The 20,456-nt window shown below is 38.7% G+C and overlaps 1 protein-coding gene across 1 annotated transcript; it reads right to left on the reverse strand.

Annotated features, from left to right (window-relative positions):
* Positions 1–11,269: 11,269 nt before the first annotated feature.
* Positions 11,270–13,205, reverse strand: LOC143631013 (zinc finger protein SHOOT GRAVITROPISM 5-like). Its single transcript, XM_077099880.1, has 2 exons — positions 12,844–13,205; positions 11,270–12,045 (listed from the first exon to the last, which is right to left on the reverse strand). The coding sequence occupies exons 1-2, from the start codon at positions 13,134–13,136 to the stop codon at positions 11,397–11,399; spliced, it is 942 nt and encodes a 313-aa protein (XP_076955995.1). The 5' UTR covers positions 13,137–13,205; the 3' UTR covers positions 11,270–11,396.
* Between the last annotated feature and the right edge of the window lie 7,251 nt (positions 13,206–20,456).

Here is a 20,456-nt window from a genome sequence, read left to right on the forward strand (position 1 = left end):
GCACTCACCAAGAAAATTGATGGGTACCCCAAGCATCTCTAGGCCTTCATATAGATCCGTCACTGCATGTAGTGTGACATTTGTGTAATTGATGAATAATTGTTAGAACATGAGTTAATAAAATTGGGTTGTACAATATATGTGACATGAAGGTATAATAAATAGCTTTTAAATCATGTCACCTTTTGAATCCACGAGTCAAGGTATAAATCGGTCAAGCCAATTAAAGGTGTTTGAATATTTGGTTTTTGTCCATTTTCATATGAATGTGGGAATCTTAGACCATAGACTCTACTGCTAGGGTTCATCATGTAGTTCTACAACGATTCCTTGCGAGTCTTTATGACCACTTATTGGATGGACATTCATTCCTACACAGATTCATGCTTATAGTTGAATATATTTCATCTGACTCCAGTCTTTTAACTGTGTCATAATCCTACTTGTATGATTCATATTTGCATCATTTTGTATGAAGAAGATTGGCTATCCTAACCCAAACACGACTTATATAACCGAATATTAGGTCTAAAAAATCGTCTAACCTAAACATGACCCTTTTAATGGACGTTGGATTGACTCGTTAGCTCTTTTAAGTTTGAGCGTGTTTTCAAAATTCCAATTTTGTGTGTTTTAAAGGGTTATTTAATAAAATCTTTAAGTTAAAAGTTAGATGTTTCGTTTCCCTATTTCCCTCTCCATCAGTTTTAATTGTGTTTCGCTTAGCTCTTTGATCGAATCCTACAGATGCTTTGCCGTTGCATTCATACATCTGAAGTTTGGATGTTTCTTCCAACCTGGTTAAAACTGCTATTGAAGCAACTGGTTTATTGACAAAATCTTTTGATCGGTTTATTCAGAATGAGCACATGTGTTTATTGACAAGCAAAGCAGTACAAAAACGGAGTCCCTGTAATTAAGTTCCCCAGCTCTAGAAATTGAAAAAAATGAAGGATCGAGCTTATTACATGGTTTATTTATGAGAGATGTCCATATTATAAGTTTAAGTTTGCTCCTTAACTTTAATAATTTTTTTCAATAAGTTGATGGTGGAGTGGTAAACAAGAGATTAATGCTTCATGAGACCCAGGTTCGATTCCTGATCCCAATAGTTTCGGCGGCACATGATGATGATGAGAGGCTAGGCGAGTGGGTGACGTTCATTAGTTGGATCCTTAAACTCAATGAGTTTTACCTCACTACATTTCCATGTCTTCAGGCGAGTGTTTACGGTCGTTGGCCTTACGTGTGGGTTTTCCCCGGATCGATCACGATTTGGGGAATTTAGCCAATAACCTTAAAGGAGTAGTTGGTCGTTCAAACAAGAAAATCTTTAATAAATTTTATTAAATTGTAACAAATGTGATCCCCTAAAATGGCTGAATGTTAGTTTTTTTCCATTTAGATTCACATGAAGTGACTAAAATACCTTTGCTATTAAAATCAGAGTTATTAGAGTTTAATAATCATAACTTTAATTTATTAGCCGAGATTAATCCCAACTTATTAGAAGGGCATCAAAGGAATATATGTCTCACATATCATCTGAATGATAACAACTGTAAAGTCTGCAAGATGAAATCACACCATAATCTTATATCATGGATTTTTAAAAATCGTCGACGGCTTGCATGTCGCAAAAATGCATTGATAGTCATTGACATAATCCTTGGCTCTTTTTTAACAATTACCAATTAAAATAATCTTTTTGAATCATACAATTTGTCTATAATCATCTAGAGATATTACAGAACATATAATTATTTATTTCATGGTTCATGGATTATGTAGAGAGTAACAAATAATCCATGGTTCATGGATTATTTCATGTACAGAACATTCATAGAAACCGTGATACCTCAAGAATATACAAGGGATTCATTACTTTGTTATGATCATTATGACATATAAATGATAAAGGTGGCCGGTAATGTTATATGATTAATTTATTGTTAGTTGTCACGTGAACATTAGATTAATGCAATAATGCATTGAGAGGCAACACTCAGAGCCTTTACTATACCCAATCTCTCTCCTTTTTTAAGTAACATTATGTATAATAATAATAATAGTGGCATGTACAAATTAACCCTCCATGTTTTTCAGTGCCACAGTTGAATGGTTTATAGGCAGTCACTCGTCACTCTCATGGATGGATACAACACAATGCACAAACACAAATACCCTCCTCTTTCTCTTTCTCGCTGTGGGCTCTCATGGGGCACTCACTTTTTGAATTATATATAACAAGAGCCAGTCAGCATCTATGCAGGTGGGCCCACTTTTCCATTTCATTAATTTAGACTAAGGGGTGTGGGGGGTTTTAGTGGGGGCTCCAACCAATAATATTATGACGTGTGGCAGAGAGAGAAACTGGATAAGGGGGGTGTTGGAGCCCCCGTTGGAGCCCTGGCCCCTGGTGTGAAGGGGCTCCAGCGAAATTTTTTTTTTATTTTTTTATAAATATATTCAAACAACGTATTATTAAAAAAACCCATAAATTATTAAAAAAAACATACATTAATAAAAAAACACATTAATATCTAAAAATAAAATAAAAATTAAAGTACTAAAAAGAAACATTCTTTTTATTCTTCGGCTTGGTCTTCTTCGATCAACCACTTTTGGATACGTTCCTTTTGCTTTTCCATTATCATTTGATCGACCGGATTTAGGTTACTGAAGTCTCCAGTAAGAAACTCCAAATATCTCATTCGACTTTTTTCCTTTTTGTCATAAGAGACCACCTCCATAGTTTTGTTGAATTTATTGAGGGATTCAACAAGATTGGTGATGTTTACGGCTTCCCCCTCAGCCGGTGTTTTCCCCTTGGCGTCCCTTCCCAATGGCCGCCTCCTCGGTGGTGAAGACGTTTCCTCCTCCGCAATGTTTAGGTCGAATCTAACGCGGCAATCCGACCCGGTTGAAGTGCTATACGCTCCAGACGAACTAGTTTTAGTCCGTTCCGGCCCTACTTTCGCATCAAAGTCCAGCGCCACTAGCTCAACCCACTTGGAACACCTTTTCAACCTGTCCCACAACTTTAAATCGTCCCACGTCTTCACCATCCCATACCTCCGCAAACACTCCTGCTTCCACTCTTCGATCGTGAAATTGTAAACCGCCAAATCATCACTGCCACTTGGTCTCATACGACCGCTGTTCCTGTTGAAAAGATTAGTAAACAAGCCGACAAATTTTCTGATTTCGGACCACCGACCCGAAATCATATCGGGGTTCCGCTCTGTACTCCCAACGAGCATGTAAAACGTCTCCCTAACCTTTGTCCAAAAAATCTTTTTCTGCTGGTAGTCGGCTGCAAAATGAATAAATAAATTAAATTTCCATTTAACTTTTTTATTTAACTTTTTTATTAAAAATCTTTTTTAAAAACGTTAAAACAATTACCGCAACGCCGATCCTCAGAAATGACTATCCAAGCCCGACACAAGGCTTCCTTCTCATCCGATGACCACGGAGTGGCTTCCCGACCCGTCCGTTGCAACTGGTTTTTTTCCGGTGGACGCGTCTTTTTGGTCCCGTAGTTTCACCGTGTGATTCTTGTGTCTCCGGAACAACAAAGTTAGGAGACGGTTGTGTGTTGGATGGTTGAAAGCCGGATGATTCTTGCGGCTCCGAATAAAACATCGGTTGGTGCGGTGACGACCATAAATCGTCGTCAAGATAATCTGAATCAAGGTTTGGGAACCAATTTCCAGCCATTTTTTTTAAAAAAAGTTGAGAAGATGAATTGATTTTGGGTGAAGGTTTGAAGTTTTGGTATAAAAATGGGTGAAATGGGGTATAATTATATAGGAAAAATATTTTTTTTTGGTTTGTTCGGCTCCCAACGGTCAAAAAATCATCAAAAGTTGTGCAGCTCTCTCTCTTCTCCCGTTAACCGGGTCACGCCTGCCTTGTTTTTCGCGTTAGCGCCCCGTTAGCGCCCTGATGGTGTGGTGTTAGCGCCTGGGGCGCGAGCGGAGGGGCTCTAGCGCCCCCGTTGAAGCCCCACACCCCTCAGTCTTAGAGAAACAACGTACTTCAATCATTCCACTCTTGACTCTCCTTTTTGTGAAACGTGAACACATCCCAAATAGTTACTGTGTTAAAATAAAATAAATATTAAAAAAATAGTATTTTTGTCATTTCACACTATGTGATTAGAACTAATGAAGTTACTGATATGAACAGAAATAACAAAAAGAGTAAACCCAAGAACAAAAATAACAGTTCTCTCTACATTGGCAAATGAACACTTACACAAGTTCTCTCTACATTTGCACTTTCATGATGAATTTTGTAGATTTAAAAGTAAGGTTATATGGAGTGTGTAAATTAATTGATTAAAGAAAATTGTAGTTAAAATTCCATAAGAAGTTATATATTCTCCGCATTAGTAAACATTAAACTATTGATAAATTATGGCGATATTCATTTATGGATAAAATTAACAACCTGCACGTACATAAGTTTTTTTAACAGCTTTTTATTATATCACTTTATTCACTTTTAACCTGAGTTTTCATTAAAAACAATAAAAATAAAAATAAAAATAAAAAATTTGTTTCATACCACTAGGCATACAATGGCATCAACCACTATATGTAAAAGCGTTTTTACGAAATTGTTTTTTAATGCATTTATGCTATTGCCATTATAAAAAATTACCTACCGTATTTGTTTCATAACCATAATGCAATAAAAACCCGACATTATGTTGTGCGTAGTGAGCAAAGTCTTTGGACGAATTGTGGGCGACAGGGGCTACAACACCGCCCCCGGGCGAAATGGGGGGCAACTTTTTGTCCGGTGAAATTTGTGTGTGTTTGTGAAAATAATAATTAAATATTATTATTATATATGTTTTGTGTGTGGTATATATATATATATATATATATATATATATATATATATATATATAAACCTAAAACACCATTACACCCCAAAACAAATTCATATCCTTTATTAACTGGGCGTCACGTGTCGCAATTCGCCCAATTTGTTGCCCCTTCACTACGCATAGCCTTATAAAGTTGGTTATTGATATTTTAATTATAACCGCCTCAGTCACGTTCCAACGCAGAAAATCAAATTCACGTGGTTTATAGCATAGTCAACTCAACCTGTTTGAGGTCTAAAGACTGTTTTAACACAATTTTTATATAACATTCTAGCACGTTAAAATAAGTGACCAACTATATATTTTCATATGATTTCTAATAGGTATATATACGTCCACACATATTAGAGTAAGAGTATTTAGTAAAAAGAAACTCTTTCAATTATATTCATTGTTAATTTGTTTTCGTTGTTGAAACCTGAAAATTGAACATATTAAAACGTAAAAATGAGGACTCCTTAAATTTGGTCCCCAAGCCTAAGGTTACTTTTGTACAGTCGAGCAATCATTATGGATCGTTTGGTTTACGGAATGGTTTTAAAGGATTGAATGGGGTTTTTTGTAATTTTTTAAGTTTTCATTTGAAAATTTAGAAATCCTTCATTACATGGAAGAAAAGTTGAAATCCTTTGTTGTTGAAATTTGATTGGAAACTATATATCTTCAATTCCAAATTTAGCCAACCAAACACATTTCTTCAATTCCACGTTCTTGGTTGGTTGACGTTTTTCAACAATATCGTAAATTAAGTGCACTTAAGTTTTTGTTTGAAGTTTCATGAGTAGAAGAAATGTTGATAGAATATATCTCGACTAGCTACTCATTGTATCGTTCACATGAACACAATATGAAAATCATAAGAAATTTAAATTGGTACAAGAATCGTCAAGAAATAATGTGGAACGAACATTTGGTGTCTCAAAAATGTTGGCACATAGTGAACAACCCGTCACGAGTATGGTCACAAAAAAAAATAAGGAATATAATGTGTACGCGCGTCATGTTGCATAACATGATTCTCAAAGGTCAAAGTAGAACGATTTGTCGCTTTGACTAAGATGACATCGTTGGTTTGTCTACTATATAATGGAACCTTTTTGTTCTGTTTAACTTACGAATACACAACATCTTTTTCATAGAACATACATTCTCATTTTTTATATAACTTTTAATCTTTTCCTATTATTCGATTCGATACATACGAAATATCTTAATCAGAAAGAGAGACAACACTATCTAAAAAGTTATCTAGAACGCTATTGAAAATACGAAATTTTCAACTTTACTATATTTTTAAATAGTAAAAGGGATAGAATGACACGTTCATCCATGGTTTTCATGTGAGATGATTAAAAAAATTGATAAATTTTCAATTATCTTAAGACAAAAATTAGTAAATTGTCCTGTTTAAAAGGAGTATAGACCGTAAAACTAATATCAACTATCAAGTATCAGTAATACCCATTAATTATGGGAATATCTCATATAATATCTCTATGAAATTGCCCCATTGATTATATATCAAATTAGTAAATTACTGGAATTAGTGGGTTAGTGGCCCGTCAGTGATTCAAATGGTCAGCCGCTAAAAAAAAGTACGGTTGTCAATTCGGGTCTTATCGTGATTAACATGTTAGAAACAAACTGCTTAACATAAGTATCAAACATGAATACGACTTTTAACTACTTTATATGTCATGGTTATAGGACGTACATCTTTAAGTTTCATTTACCAATAAGAAGAAATGGTAGGAAGCTAGCACACAAATTTCAATTAATTAAACAAATCTCATAACGCATGTCTTTTACAGGGCCGTCTTAACGTGCTTGGAGGCCTCAAGCTAGAATTTATATTGAGGCCTTTCTAAAAACTTACACAAAATTATTAAGTGTATTACATATCGTTGTTTAGCAAAAGAAAAATAAGCAAGAAAAGGGATTGTAAAAGGGTTAATAGAACAAAAGTGGGATAAACTTAAGGAAAAATGTGTACCCTCAAGTATTCAACTTTTCAACAATAGACAAACTAGACATAACATATTATTGGTTCTCAAGTCCTAAACTAACTAATATGTGTATATAAAATAAATTAAATATATTGGAGGCCCTTCACAATTGGTGGCCCAAAGCAGCCGCATGATTATACTTGCCAATGAGCCGGGCCTGATCTTTTATTAACAAGTTTTATCGTGTTTTAAACAGGTGATCACTTGACAGCCTAAAAAAAGTTAATTACTATGCTTTATTAAACTCGAAGAACGTAGAACATGTTCTACTGTTTGGGATTGTCAAGACATATATTGGGAGAACGTTAGCATAATGAGCCCACAATTTTTCTACTCTTTTATTATGCTCCGTTTTTTCTGGCTTATTATGGCTTTTGGAGAATTTTTCGGGTAAATAATTTCGGTACATCTGCGCCTCGTACATTTAATTGTTTTTCTTGGTCTTTTAAAAGAATGTAAATTGTAGAAAAAAACATTTCACAATTTAAATATCCAAAAATTGCATACAACTATTGTAAAATTGAAATCTCTGAATTGTAAATGTTTATGTTGTTCAAAGAGTTTAAATTATTACATATAAATTCCAATTCAATTAATCCCTCTTAACCCTAATTAATCCATGTTAATCCCAATTAATTAATCGCTAGCCAACACTCCATCGTCCGACTAGCGTTCAGCGAATTCTACAACTCTGGACTCTCTGCAATCATCTTCGCATGTATCTTCTTCCATCTTCGGTTGTCGGTTAACAATATGGAGCAAGATGTATTTAACCCAATAATCTACTTAAATTTAGGTTGTTTCATGTACTTTTATTACTCACAATGGGACTTCAATAAACTTCGTTTATTTGTCTCACACAAAGAACGACATTACTAGAAATCCTGTAAGAACAAATAATAAGTTGTTCGTGATGGGTTGGAGAAGCAGGAAGGATGGTGAAAGTTCGGATATTGTGTGGGAACACCACCTAGTTCTCTTCGGGGCCCGAATGAAAATCCATCCCGATAGTGTGTTAATTTGGGAAGATCGAGCACTCGACATGAAAATGGTCTAGACACACGAAAAGTGATATATATACTCAATTGGAATTTGCGTCATGGGAATCTAATGTGCATGTGTTCAATAAGCTATCATTTGGTACTTGTTTCCAGTTTAAATGAAATGGCTCTAATAGATAGGCATATGAATGTCTACACAAAACATGACTATGACGCTTGAAAATGTAATCTTGTCCAACAATATTATTTTCCAAATACTTTGGACTTATCTGGAGGTATATTGTAGAGATTTAATTTATTACTGTGTAATAATCCAGGTGGCACATGTAGGCATGTAGCACCATGTCGATTATTAAGGTAGACCCAAAGTAAGAACAAACAAGTGCACTAGTTTTAAAAGTACATAAGTAACAATGCTGAATAGTTGTTTCAAATACGCAATTCATGAGTTCAGAAATAGTTTTTTTTTTGGTTAGCTTCACTTATGTTCACCTGATTTTTGTTACTAATTTTAGTATCATTAGGTTATTTGGGTAGCCAGGATTTACATATAGAACAAATTAGAATTACCGATAGATATTGATATGAGATAGGAGATGTGAGTACGCACTAATACATTGTTATTATGGCTTTGGTGGTAAGGGACCTCTATGGCTTTGATACCATAAGGGAGTTCAATGAACAATACTCCTAACTAGAGTAGGCTCATCAGATTTTGTCATGGATGATGAAAAGTTGTATAAGAAAATCTTCAAGAGTTGCTAAATTAAAGTAGTAGGTTTCTCCTATTCGGTGGAAACTTGGTCACCAAAGTTTGATAGTGAAGCTAAAGGTAGATAGTGAGGTTGAAGTTTGGTGGTAACAATTGAGTTTGACACCTAATTCAGTTCTTGATGCTAAATGTGTAACTACAACGGTTACACACAACCGCCAAAACCGTTAACGTACCATTGTGACGCATGTTTACTCTTACCTTTGTGCTGATTCAACACCTGCATAAAGAAATCAATTGATCTAATTTCATACTTTGAATTTCACAATAGGGTACTTCTCATTCGTTGGAAATTATTTTCTGTCTTATTCAATTATTGATTTCGTGATACACAATATACTTGAATCAGTTAGGGATCAAACAATTCAAAAAGATATTTAGGTTATACAAAATCTAAAAAAAATTCCTAAACCGCTATAAGTTGAAACCATATACAGAATTCCTAAAATGTTGAACTAATTAAAAAGTGAAAACCTACAATTCATAAATGAATTGGCCACACAAATTCTCTCAATTTACAATATTAATCAACCACATATTAATGAACAAACTTTCATGGTACATGACCATCTCTATAATCTATACTAAAACACATAAAACAAAATTTAAAGTCGGATAATTTAACTTTTAAGTTAGTCACCAAACATTTAATTGCCCCAAGATTCAACTAAAATCTAGATATACGGCATATTTGAACCACAATATTACGTAACTAAAATCTAGATATGTACCAGTGATAATAAAAATACAACTAAAGTTAAGAACAATTATTTAATTTCATTGGAGATCGATTTACTTCCATGACCACAACAGATATCTCTTTAGCCTTTTCATGCACTTCTTAGCATATTAATCGCACAATCCATCGTTCAGCTTTGGATCTAATATAGGAGGTGACTACATTTTAACCTTGGGTTCTTTGAATATAGAGGATCAAAGTCTTTGCTTTTTGTTTTTTGTTTTATTTTTTTATTTTTTGCAAAACTGTCATAAATATGTACAAATAATAAAAGCTTTGTGTAGTCACATGTGTAAAAAATAATACCAATGATATTGGAGAGATTCCATGCTTAAAAGCATGTAATGATCATATTGTGTCTTAGGATGGTCTTCTCATCATCATGATTCATGTCGATCACATGCTAGAAAATAATTAATAATTTGAAAGGAAATGTTAGACAATTAATACACCTTATGTAGTCTTCTTTCTTAAGCTCTCATGAGTGGTTTTTAATTTCTTGAATATTTTCTCCAACATATGAACAACCAAATAATGTTACAAGGAGAGAAAATTTAACTTACATACTGTCTTACCGATACTCCATTTAGGTTTCTAATTACTCATAAAATCATGTCTATTTTATCAAGCTAATATTATATGTAGTTTATTTCTCACATCTTTCACTGTCATATATAACTCATGGTACATTGACTATTGACCAAGGAAGCATCTATGGGCAGTGGTCCTGAACTCTACTCAGCTACTAAAGGCATATAGTTACAGGCACCTTTTCTTTTCAGGATGAATATGAAATTATATTTTTTGCATTTTTTGTTGCCAAAGCTTTGACATTATTGCATCAGATTTCTTTAATTATGTTCATCAAAAGTTACATGGTTAATGTCCAAAAAGTAACATGGTTAAGTTATTGGGGTCTTTTTCTGTAATTCTTTATTATACTTAATAATGTGTGGGTAAATTATGTACTGGTGTAAGTTTGTTGGTTTATCAAGTTTGACATGACAAGTTATCTAGAATATAGGTTACCTAGGTAGTTATATATATTTTTAAATTGGTTCATTTGTTGATTTGGAAAGAGTTAAAAACAAGAAACCGATCATGAGGGTTCAAATTAAGCTAATAAAGTTGAGTATAATTGAAGAATGTATAAAAAGATTGAATAACAAAATACACATTTGCCGATGAACTAGTGGTGCAGTGGTAAGGAAGAGACTTGATATTCCATATGACTCAAGTTTGATTCCTACTTCAGCATTTAGTTTCATATGACACCAGAGTGATGATGTAAGACTAGGAGCGTAGGTAGTTTTCACTAGTTGGATATCCTTGAACGAAACGAGTTTTACCTCATTGCATTGTCGTGCCTTCGAGCGAGTGTTCACAGCCATTGGGCTTAGGTGTGAGTTTTTCCCTGATCGAAAGATGAGTGTATCCCGATGTGGTGAATTTTGTCAGTAGCCAATTTAAAGGATTCGTTAGCCCTTCAAACAAATATAAAAAAACATAAAAACACACCTTATTATTGTTAATTCACCTTACCCGGGTTTGAACCTGGTCTTTTACCATAAAAACTTTGCCTCTTACTATATAGTTACAACCCTAAATACATTCAAATTATATATGACATTTGCTTTTTAAAATGCATTAAATTATTACAACCGAACAACATTTATGAAAATTAGTTGATCGTTTCATACTCATAACCTATTGGTCTAGTGATATAGTGTGTCCCTATAAAAGTGTGAGGTAATAGGTTCAAAAGTTGATCTTTCGTTTTGAGCCAATTAGTAGTGCGCAATGAAGAGTAGAAAACTAACATTAACAAAAGAAGAAGAATATGGTCAGGATCCAACAATTCAATCCTTTATTTTATTTTATTTCCAAAGTAAATGCAAAGAAAAAAAAACTTGAATGAAATCACTTACACTCTTACATTGATGAACCAGAAAGACTGGTTTTCTTGAACATATTACTAATATCCTTCACCATCTGTTAAAGCTGAAGACATGTAACTTGGAGCAATAGATGTTTCATCTGCTATAGTTGCTGCACCATTATCCCTAGCGGCTTCAAACCGTTGTCTACACGAATAACAAGTGATCTCTAACATGGTGGAATCGATCTTTTTCGCGGCTTGTTCTCGAATAACCATAGCTCTTTCTAGTTCCATCTGAGCTTGTTGCCTAATCCTCTTTGCATTCTCAAACTCCATCTCTGCCATCTCAATTTGCCTCTTTGCTTGTTGTCTAGCATCTTCTGCAAATGCTTTTTCTGCCAAAGCTATCTTCATTTCTTCTTCTTGTTGCATGTTATGTGCACTTCCAATAGAAAGATTCAAATGTGTCTGATGATTGTTGCTTTGTTCATATAGTGATAGTGATGGTAAGAGCTGAAGTTCCAAGGTGTTTTGCATGTCTAATTGAGTTTGTGAATATAAAGTCTGTGAAGGAGGCTGGAGATGAGGTAATCTTGGCATTGTTTGGATGGAATTTAAATTCATGTCACTCGGTGGACTTGTACTCGATGCGGTGCGAGACGAACACGCCGGCTGGAATGCGGGCAGATCTGCATGAATTCGTCGAACCATACATGCATCTTGGTGCTCAATGAAACTCTCAACTCTACATTGACATATGAGTAAATCAAAAGTGTAAATTTAGGTTTCTTCAGAACATTCATTCGAGTCAAAACAGACGTATATGGAACAAGTATACAAAAAAACTCTTATATTTATGCTAAAAGAATATCTAGTAAAAAACTAAAGCCATACATATGCTTCATTTTCTTTTGTAAACTTGAAATGATAATCTTATCACTATAACAAATAACCTTTATTTTTTGTTAATTCATCTTAACCAATCTTTGTCTTTCAGGCTTCATTTTTTTATAGTGATAAGATTATCATTTCAATTTTCAAGTTTACAAAAGAAAATGAAGCGTGAAACAGAAAGATTGGCTAATGATATAAATGAAGAAATAACCTAATTAAGGTTCCTTGTGTTGTGTTAACAATATTCAAACAATAAAATACCTAGAGGTGAAACTGTATTATGATGTACTTCTAGTGATGGTATTAAATTGCTTACATTTATATTAATCATTTGGAAAAATTTCAAAATATATTATATAATTACAGAAATTGTAGGTGCTTAGCTTATACTTGGTACACAAATGGAGTACACTTGAAACATGAAAAGATAATGAAATAACATAAAATGGACAGAATAATTGAATAGTTTCAGAGAAAACCATTAAGGAATTTTATTTGTTTCTGACTGAATGGTGCTGAAATTTATGTGTGAGCAGGAAAACATAAATGGTCATGATGAAAGGTCACATCTTTTAGTCTAATCAAGAAAGAAAATAGAGAGAGAAACCAGAAAATATCATATCAAATCAAGAACATGAAAGTAAGTAACCTGGAAAACACTCTACCACAGTCACAAGAATGGCCTCTAGTACCACAAGTTTTAAGATGAGCTTTATAATCAGATTGAACAGCATAACCCTTGGAGCACTTGTCACAAACCCACTGCTTATTGTTGCTATGTTTCCTTCTAAAGTGTTTCTTGATCCCAACTAGATCACCAAGAGCATGACATGGGTCATGGTGTAAGCAAGTTGGTTCTGGACACACAAATACCCTCTTTCTTATCTCTGGTGTATCCCTTTTAAGCAACTTCCATGGTACCTTGTGTCTTCTCCTATGCATCTGTAGGTTTTGATCTCTTTGGAACCCTTGGTTACAGATCTCACAAACATATTGATCTGATTCAAGCAAGGTCTTTGCTGATAAAGACACCACCTCAGCTTCTGGATCTACAAGTTTAAACAATTTCAAGATTTAAACATAATTAACAAAGATATCAATAATCTTATTTCATCAATACTGGACGGCTGTTCTGACCAATAATTAATTCACACAGTTATTGGTCAGAACGGCCGTTTGAACAAGTATGAAATGAATTAGTCAATTAGGTTACCTGGAGTACCAGCAGGGCGCCTTTTTCTTTTGCTAGGAAGACCATTATTATCTGAAGAAGAAGCTATAGTAGTGTAGTGATGGTGGTGGTGGTGGTTGTTGCTGTTGTTGTCTAACATGTGGGAAGATTTATGTAGTGGGATTTTGTGAGTGTCTTGGTGAAGAAGTGCTTAATAATCTATGATCATTGATCAATAATCTTTTGTTATTCTTCTGTACATAAAAGATGTTGAAGTCACCATACTTGGTTGCTTCAATATATTATTAACCTAAAAAGCAGTTTGCTTTGTGAGCTTTAAAACTTTTTAGCTTTTCAAATTTGCTTTTTCCTCACTGACCCCTCACCTTGAGCAGGTAAGGTTGAGCTAAGTCTTCTATATAAAGCTTGTAAGTAACTATGTGTGTGTGTGAGATAGAGGATACACAGTACATGAATGTGGGGTTTAAGATTAGATGGAGAAGGATAGAAGGGAGTGGGACATAATCCAATCACATGACATGAAGTGGAGCCCACAACAAAGCAAACAGGCAGAGGAAATTAACCAAAAAACATCCCCACCACATGAGAAAAAACAAAGAAAACCAGTCATTATTTTATATATATGTATCATCTTTAATCATAATGATGAAGAAGAAGAAGAAAATGTAATATCTGAATTAATGCATAAATGCTAACACAGAAACACCTTTACACGTGAGTACCTTCCATTCTCACTCACGCCACCTCACTGTAAAGTTGATATAAAAAGGTAAAAACAAGAATTTCTTGAGGAAAGGTGATTCCTTTGACGAAAAGTAGCCTTCAAATCACTGTTACAAAGTTAAAAAAAATAATAACATGATTGAGGCTAATATACTAGCTAGTGCTACTCATAGCAGATGGTCAAGAAAGTAAAGTAATGTAACACCAGCTTTTACTATATATATATAAAAATCCTTAATTAATTAACAAGTGTTTCATGTGCTAAACTTGGGATCATTATGTAACTTTTTTTTGAGCGGTTAAACCAATGAAATACTTCTGGGGGGGGGGGGGGGGTTCAATAACTAAGGACGTTTCCAATACCGATAGCAGCTCCCGCTGAAGCAATTGTAGCAGCTCTAGCCCCTATTAGATGTTGTGCGGCCTAATCCACCTAATGGTGTTTCACTCAATCTTAAACTCGAGAATGTAGTGCATGAACGAGATTCAAGCCTGCAGCGTCAAACAGAAGAAACCTCAGGTTTTCAAGGTAAAAGTGTAAAACATTTGATCACCTTGTCAAAGTGGTGCTAATTATGTATGTAACTAGCCACATTGTGTGATAAAAAGCTAAAAGTATCTATAATCTAGCTGAAGAAACACTAATCGACCCCGGGCAGATTACGGATAATCTGGGAGTTAAATAGATGTTTCCCACGAGGATGAGGTCCAGCTAAGAGAGTTGTTCTTCAGGTGACCTGCAAAACAGACACCGTAAGCTCGTCACTGAGAAGGGGGGGGGGGTTCCTCCTTGTGACCACCCTCCGGTGTGAGAATCAGACTAGATTGCTCTGAATATAAGTGTATATTAAGAGATTGCTAGAGAAGATAAGATAATGAGGTATCCGATCCTGTCCTTACCATTCTAAGGTGTTGGAGTATTTATAGCCGAAGGTAGGTTTCCAAGAAGGTACAGCCGGCTGAATAGTATTCCTGTTCTACCAACAGTGGGCTATGCACGAGCCATGTTGGTTGGTGGATAGGCTGCGGCTGATAGTGACAAGGACGGCTGTATACTGTTCCTTTACTGCCGGTTATGCACTGTTCCACCAACTGTAGGCTACGCACGTCCCACAGTGAGGGTTGGTGAGTAGGCAGCGGCTAATAGTGAAACAGTACTAGAGGGTGCTCCTCCTCGTACTGTTGTCGGTGAGCTGTCACCCTGTGATTGGTTCATGGGCTGCTTTGGTCAGATCTTGTCTATTTTGTCCATACCTTGGCAGGTATAGTACCAAAGATCTTCCAGAAGCATAAGGACTGGCTCACTCCCGCCTTGCTCATTCCTTCAGGTGACACTGAAGTATCAATAGTGCCCTGTGCGTGTAGCCTTGCTATTAGTGCGGGTAGCCTTCCCTGATGGCTTGTACCCGCAGCTGCGGGAACAGGCGGGGTACTTCACCATTGGGAGGCTTTCCTTGCGGGAACAGCTGGCGTACTGCGCGTAAGGTCTTTATCTCTGAGCATGGTGGGTCCTGCGGAAGCAGTTGGTCCTTGCGCAGACGTCCCTCTTCAAGGTGAGTCTTGCGGGTTCAACTGGGCTCTGTTGGGACCTACCTCTTCAAGTCCCCCCAGTCCAATGTTCTTCTCATGAATTATTAATAAGTGAGGTGAACTTTTGGACTTTAGCAAGGGGTTTTGAAAAGGGTTTTTAGTTTTAAGGTTTTCCGTGGGGATTCTTCCCGCGGTTTTCCTAATGTCACGCAGAAATTCCCGTCTTTTCTGCTTGATCATTGGGTATGATGCGGGTAGGTCTGTAACCTCCTCGCAAGTCAGGAGGGTTGAGTCCCACTTGTGTAGATTCTCCATGAGGTTTTGGTAGTTTTGAACATAGTGATCAATTATGTTAAAACCACCAACTCCATCTTGGAGCTTCAAACAATGTAGTTCTCGACGGTCCCGCTATGCGGGGATGTTATTCCCGTTTCCTCAAGCATTGCCCAGAAGATCCTTCTTGGTTTCAATTCCCTGCGGAGCGCTAGGTATGCGAAGGGTTTTTCCTTGACACTGTACCCGCACTCGTCTTACGGTTACTTCCCAGGTATTCCTGGCGTCAATTCCCTGCGGGTGCTCAGTATGTGAAGGGTTTTGCCTTGACACTGTACTCGCACCTGTCTTATAGTTGGTTGCCAAGGTAAGGGGTGTATTCCCGCTTACTTTTGAATTTTTTTTGAAATTTTGAAATTCGAAGAGTTGGTGAAAGGATAAGAACAGTCCATACTGTTGAAACGTCGTACGACGGTTTCTTCTGACTGTGTCAGGACGTGCAGGAAGTTATGGTGACGTGACAGTACATGGTCATTCCAGACGCTTTTTCAGGCGCGTGGGCGCGATATTTTGGGCGCGTGGCCGCGAAATTAATGGCACGCGTCCTTTCAACAGCTGTTGCCAGCTTGCTCTTTGCCACGTGTCATAGTTTCATTGCACCTGCGATTTCTCTCTCTTCCGCATTAAATTCATCGCATTAATTGCGATGAGTATATAAAGGGGGAGAGGGTCCTTTGCAATCCACACTCATTTTTCTCTTCATCTTCAAAACGATTTCCGGCGAATACTCACCTTTTCAGTCGAGCATTCTCTTGAAATCGTTCTCTTCTTTCATACCTGCAAGATGTCTTCTGCTCACGATCTTGAGGCTACAGCCGAGGAGGCTGTGGTGTACGCCGAGAACCCGTTATCCACGTCCGACAAGGATGACAAGAGTACTGCTGGCGAGTGCCAGTGTGCTCTGCCTGTCGATCTATATCAGTACATCGTCAGGAAGTTCATGCTCGAGTCTTTCGAGCCTGAGTTTCCTGAACCTCACCAGACGGTGTATGATGCCCCCAGAGGCAAGATCGGGGTATATGCCGCATTCTTTGTCTTTGGGAATCTTAGGTTCCCCTTGACGAAGTTTGTGTACCGTGTTCTGGAGAGGCACGGTGTACACCTGACCGAGGTACACCCGATGGCGATCGCGAAGATTCGCCACTTCGAGTGGGTGTGCCGGATTCTGGGCGTTGAGCCCTTCGTCGACCGCCTGATGACCTTCTACTCTTGGAGGTGCATCCAGGGGTGGTATACTCTGATAACCCGGATCAAGGGTTTGAAGATTTGCGCAACCGAGCGCAGTCTTCGTTCGTGGAAGCGGGAGTTCTTTTATATCTCCGCTCGCGCCATCCCCCTTGCCATGAAGTTCAAGAATGGGCAAGCACTCCCCAGCCTTCACGCCTCCAACTACCAGGAGGCGGAATGGTTCTCAAAGATTTCCCGAGTCCAATCTCCGGTTTACCGCCTTGCGGAGTCCGGGATGGTGATGCTCGGGATGAGCCGGGTGTGGAAGGATGCGGAGGCGCAAAAGATCCTGATCGTCCTTGAATACGGTTTGAACTCTGTCCCTTACGGTATGCTTCATTTCTTTTTGTTGATTTAGAATTTCTTCTAACTTCTTTCCTGTTTATTTCAGAGGGGAACGACTTGCAGTCTCTCCTGCAGCCGCGGGAGAGTGATGGTCCCGCTCGGATGGGTACTCGTGCTCTCGATGAGAACGAGTTGCCCATCTTGGAGCAAACGCGGGATCGGTTTGTGGAGGCCTACCAGCCAGGCCACCCTATTCTGAGCGCCACGCGGCCAGGTAAGGCGTTATTCAACCCTCGACCTCTCAATGCTGAAACCTCTGCTGGAATTCCTCTAATCTTGTCTTCTGATGAGGAATCCGCAGATGGTCCTCCGTTGGTGCGGAAGAAGAAGGCTGCCGGCGGGAAGGGGAAGGCAAAGGTTGCCTCCACTGCCGATCCGGTGCCTCGGTCTGATTCGGAGACCGAAAGCGAGGAGGTGGCGGGGAACCCTGGTGGTGCTAAGACCACTGCTCCGGAGGCTGAAATGATCGTCACCTCCGAGCAGCCCAGGACAAAGGTGAGCGGCGTGAAGAGGCCGGCTCCATCGGGTTCGTCCCCGCCTGTTCGCACTTTTAGGCTCAAGAAAACCCGTAAGTACAAACTTCCTTTACTTCTTAACTTCATATCTTTCCGCCAATATACTTATATCTCCTTTGTACAGGCGTGGATGCTGCCGCATTCCAGGGTGGAGCGGGGAGGAGCACCTCCGGACCCATGACGGTAGGCTTGGTCCACCTTCCTGAGGCGATGACCCAGGCGGCTGCGCCTGCTTCAGTTGGTTCAGTTGCTCACCCAGTTGAGCCAACTGTTCCAACTGTGATGACATCTCCGCCGGCTGTCAGTGCCATATTTACTGAATCTTTCACTGAGCCGGAGGTGACTATTTCTGCGGGTACTTCCGCAGCGGCGACCACGGTTGTGAGTTCACCTCCGGTGAGTTCACCTCCGTTGGTTTCTACCGCGACGGCGTCTATGCCTCCTCCGACGTCGGCAGCTACGACCGATCCTTCAGGTATGCTTGGGGCTTCTCGCCAACCTCTGCCTCCTTCCCATCTGCCTGACCTCTTGGATGGATTTTCCTTGGGTTCAGGTGATGGGTTTGGCGGCTATCGGCCTGTTGTCGACCCTACAGGTGCGTAGGGTTCTTTTGGCCTTTTTATATATATATCATCTTTTCCTAAATGCTTTTTGTTTTTTGCAGTGTCGGATTCCAATGAAGTGTATGTTCCACGATGGAACATCCGCCGAGGAACAACCCTTCGCACGCCTGTGGAATGCGTGGAGTGGGCTCGTCACGCAGCTCCTAGCGGTGCGTTGGGGGAAGCTATGGTTAGCTACCAGGAGGGTAGGCTAACCAATGAGCTTCGGATTCTCCTGGCCCGGATGCAGCCGCGCGTTGAGCTGCTTTGTCGTGAAAACGACAAGTTAAAAGCAGCTCGTATTCAAGAAGTAGCTCAGGCGCGGGCTGTCCGGGAGGAGAACATAAGGCTTACCGCAGTGGCTGCGGAAAAGGAGAAGGCCTTCAAGGCCCTCGATGTTGAAGTTCAGGCCCGGCTCGAGGCCCGTTCCAAGGCTGCCCAAGCTGTTAACGAACAGCTTCGGCTGGCTAAGGAAACTGCACGGAACGCAACTGAGAGGGCCACCAAGGCTGAAGCTGTTGCTGAGCCTCTACGCCTCGAGAATGAGGAACTTAAAGCCAAACAAGAGGCGCTCCAACAGGCTCATGATACCTTGGCGATGGAAGACGCCAAGAAGCTCCAATAGATCTTGGACCAGAGGGGGGTGCTTGACCACACTGAGCGGAAGCTAAAGGGCGTTGAAGAGGCTACGGCTAAAGAAGTGTTGCTTGCCAACCTCAACAAAAGTGAAGCCGAACGCGCCCGTAACCAAGCTCAAACTGCCCTCCAGGAGGCTCTGGTTGCCAAGGAATGGCTTCTTCGAGAAGCGTTATCTCAGGTATGTTTAGTTTCATTATATCTTTACGCTTTTCTTTGTAAATAGAAAAGGTTTTGATACTTGTATTTTTTCTTTTTGTAGGTTGTGCATCGGGTCTTCACGGATACGTCTTATGACGATGCTATGAGCGCAGCCCTCAACGCTTCTCATGAGGATGGGGAAAAGACCGGCTTCCTGCTTGGTCTAGGGTTCGTTGAGAAAGGCATCCCGCCTTCCAACTTCCCTTTATATGACGTTGATACTGAAGCTGTATATGACCAAGCAGTGAATCAGTATGCCGCCTTCCCGCATCCGGTGGTGGAGAAGGTGAACGAAGTTGCTGTTGCTGATGATGGGCTAGCTATCCTTAAAGCTTTCCTTGAACCGCCACGTTCTACTGATGGTGCGGGTCCAAGTGGAAGTGGTCCTGAAGCCTGATCCTGAAGATCCCTTTCCACCATTATAGATTTTTATTTTTGTATAGCTTTTTTTGTATGCGGGTATGTACCCAGCAATCCTTGTAATATTTGAATTTCGATGGAATAAAGATTATTTGCCAACGCCTTGCCTTGTTTATTTTACGCATGTTTTGATTTAACTTAGGAATTTCTTGAGTACTTGGATAAGTTAACTTTTTAACGTGGCAGATTATAAGTTTTAAGTTTTGCTTCCTCTTTCGTGATTGTGCGGGTATGACCGTCACTTTCACTTGGTAGGATGGCTAAACTTTACTTATATCTGTCCTGCGTGGAAGTTTTCCTCATCTTTTCCTTAGAAATTTTCTAAGTATTTTGAATAAGTTAGCCTTTGTACGTGCGGTTGTTAATAGGTTAATGTTCAGTTTCCTCTATCATGATTGTGCGGGTAGGACCGTCACTTTCATTTAGTGGGATGACCAAACTTTACCTATAACTGACATGCGTGAAGGTTTCCCTTATTTTTTCTTTTGAAATCTTTACCGTTTTATGTGTTTATGCGGGTTTTGCCGCCTTCCACACG

The sequence above is a fragment of the Bidens hawaiensis genome, unplaced genomic scaffold, assembly GCF_021521415.1.
Source record: "Bidens hawaiensis isolate Kalapana, Puna unplaced genomic scaffold, B.hawaiensis_p1.1 tig00005935_1, whole genome shotgun sequence".
Lineage (NCBI taxonomy): Eukaryota > Viridiplantae > Streptophyta > Magnoliopsida > Asterales > Asteraceae > Bidens > Bidens hawaiensis.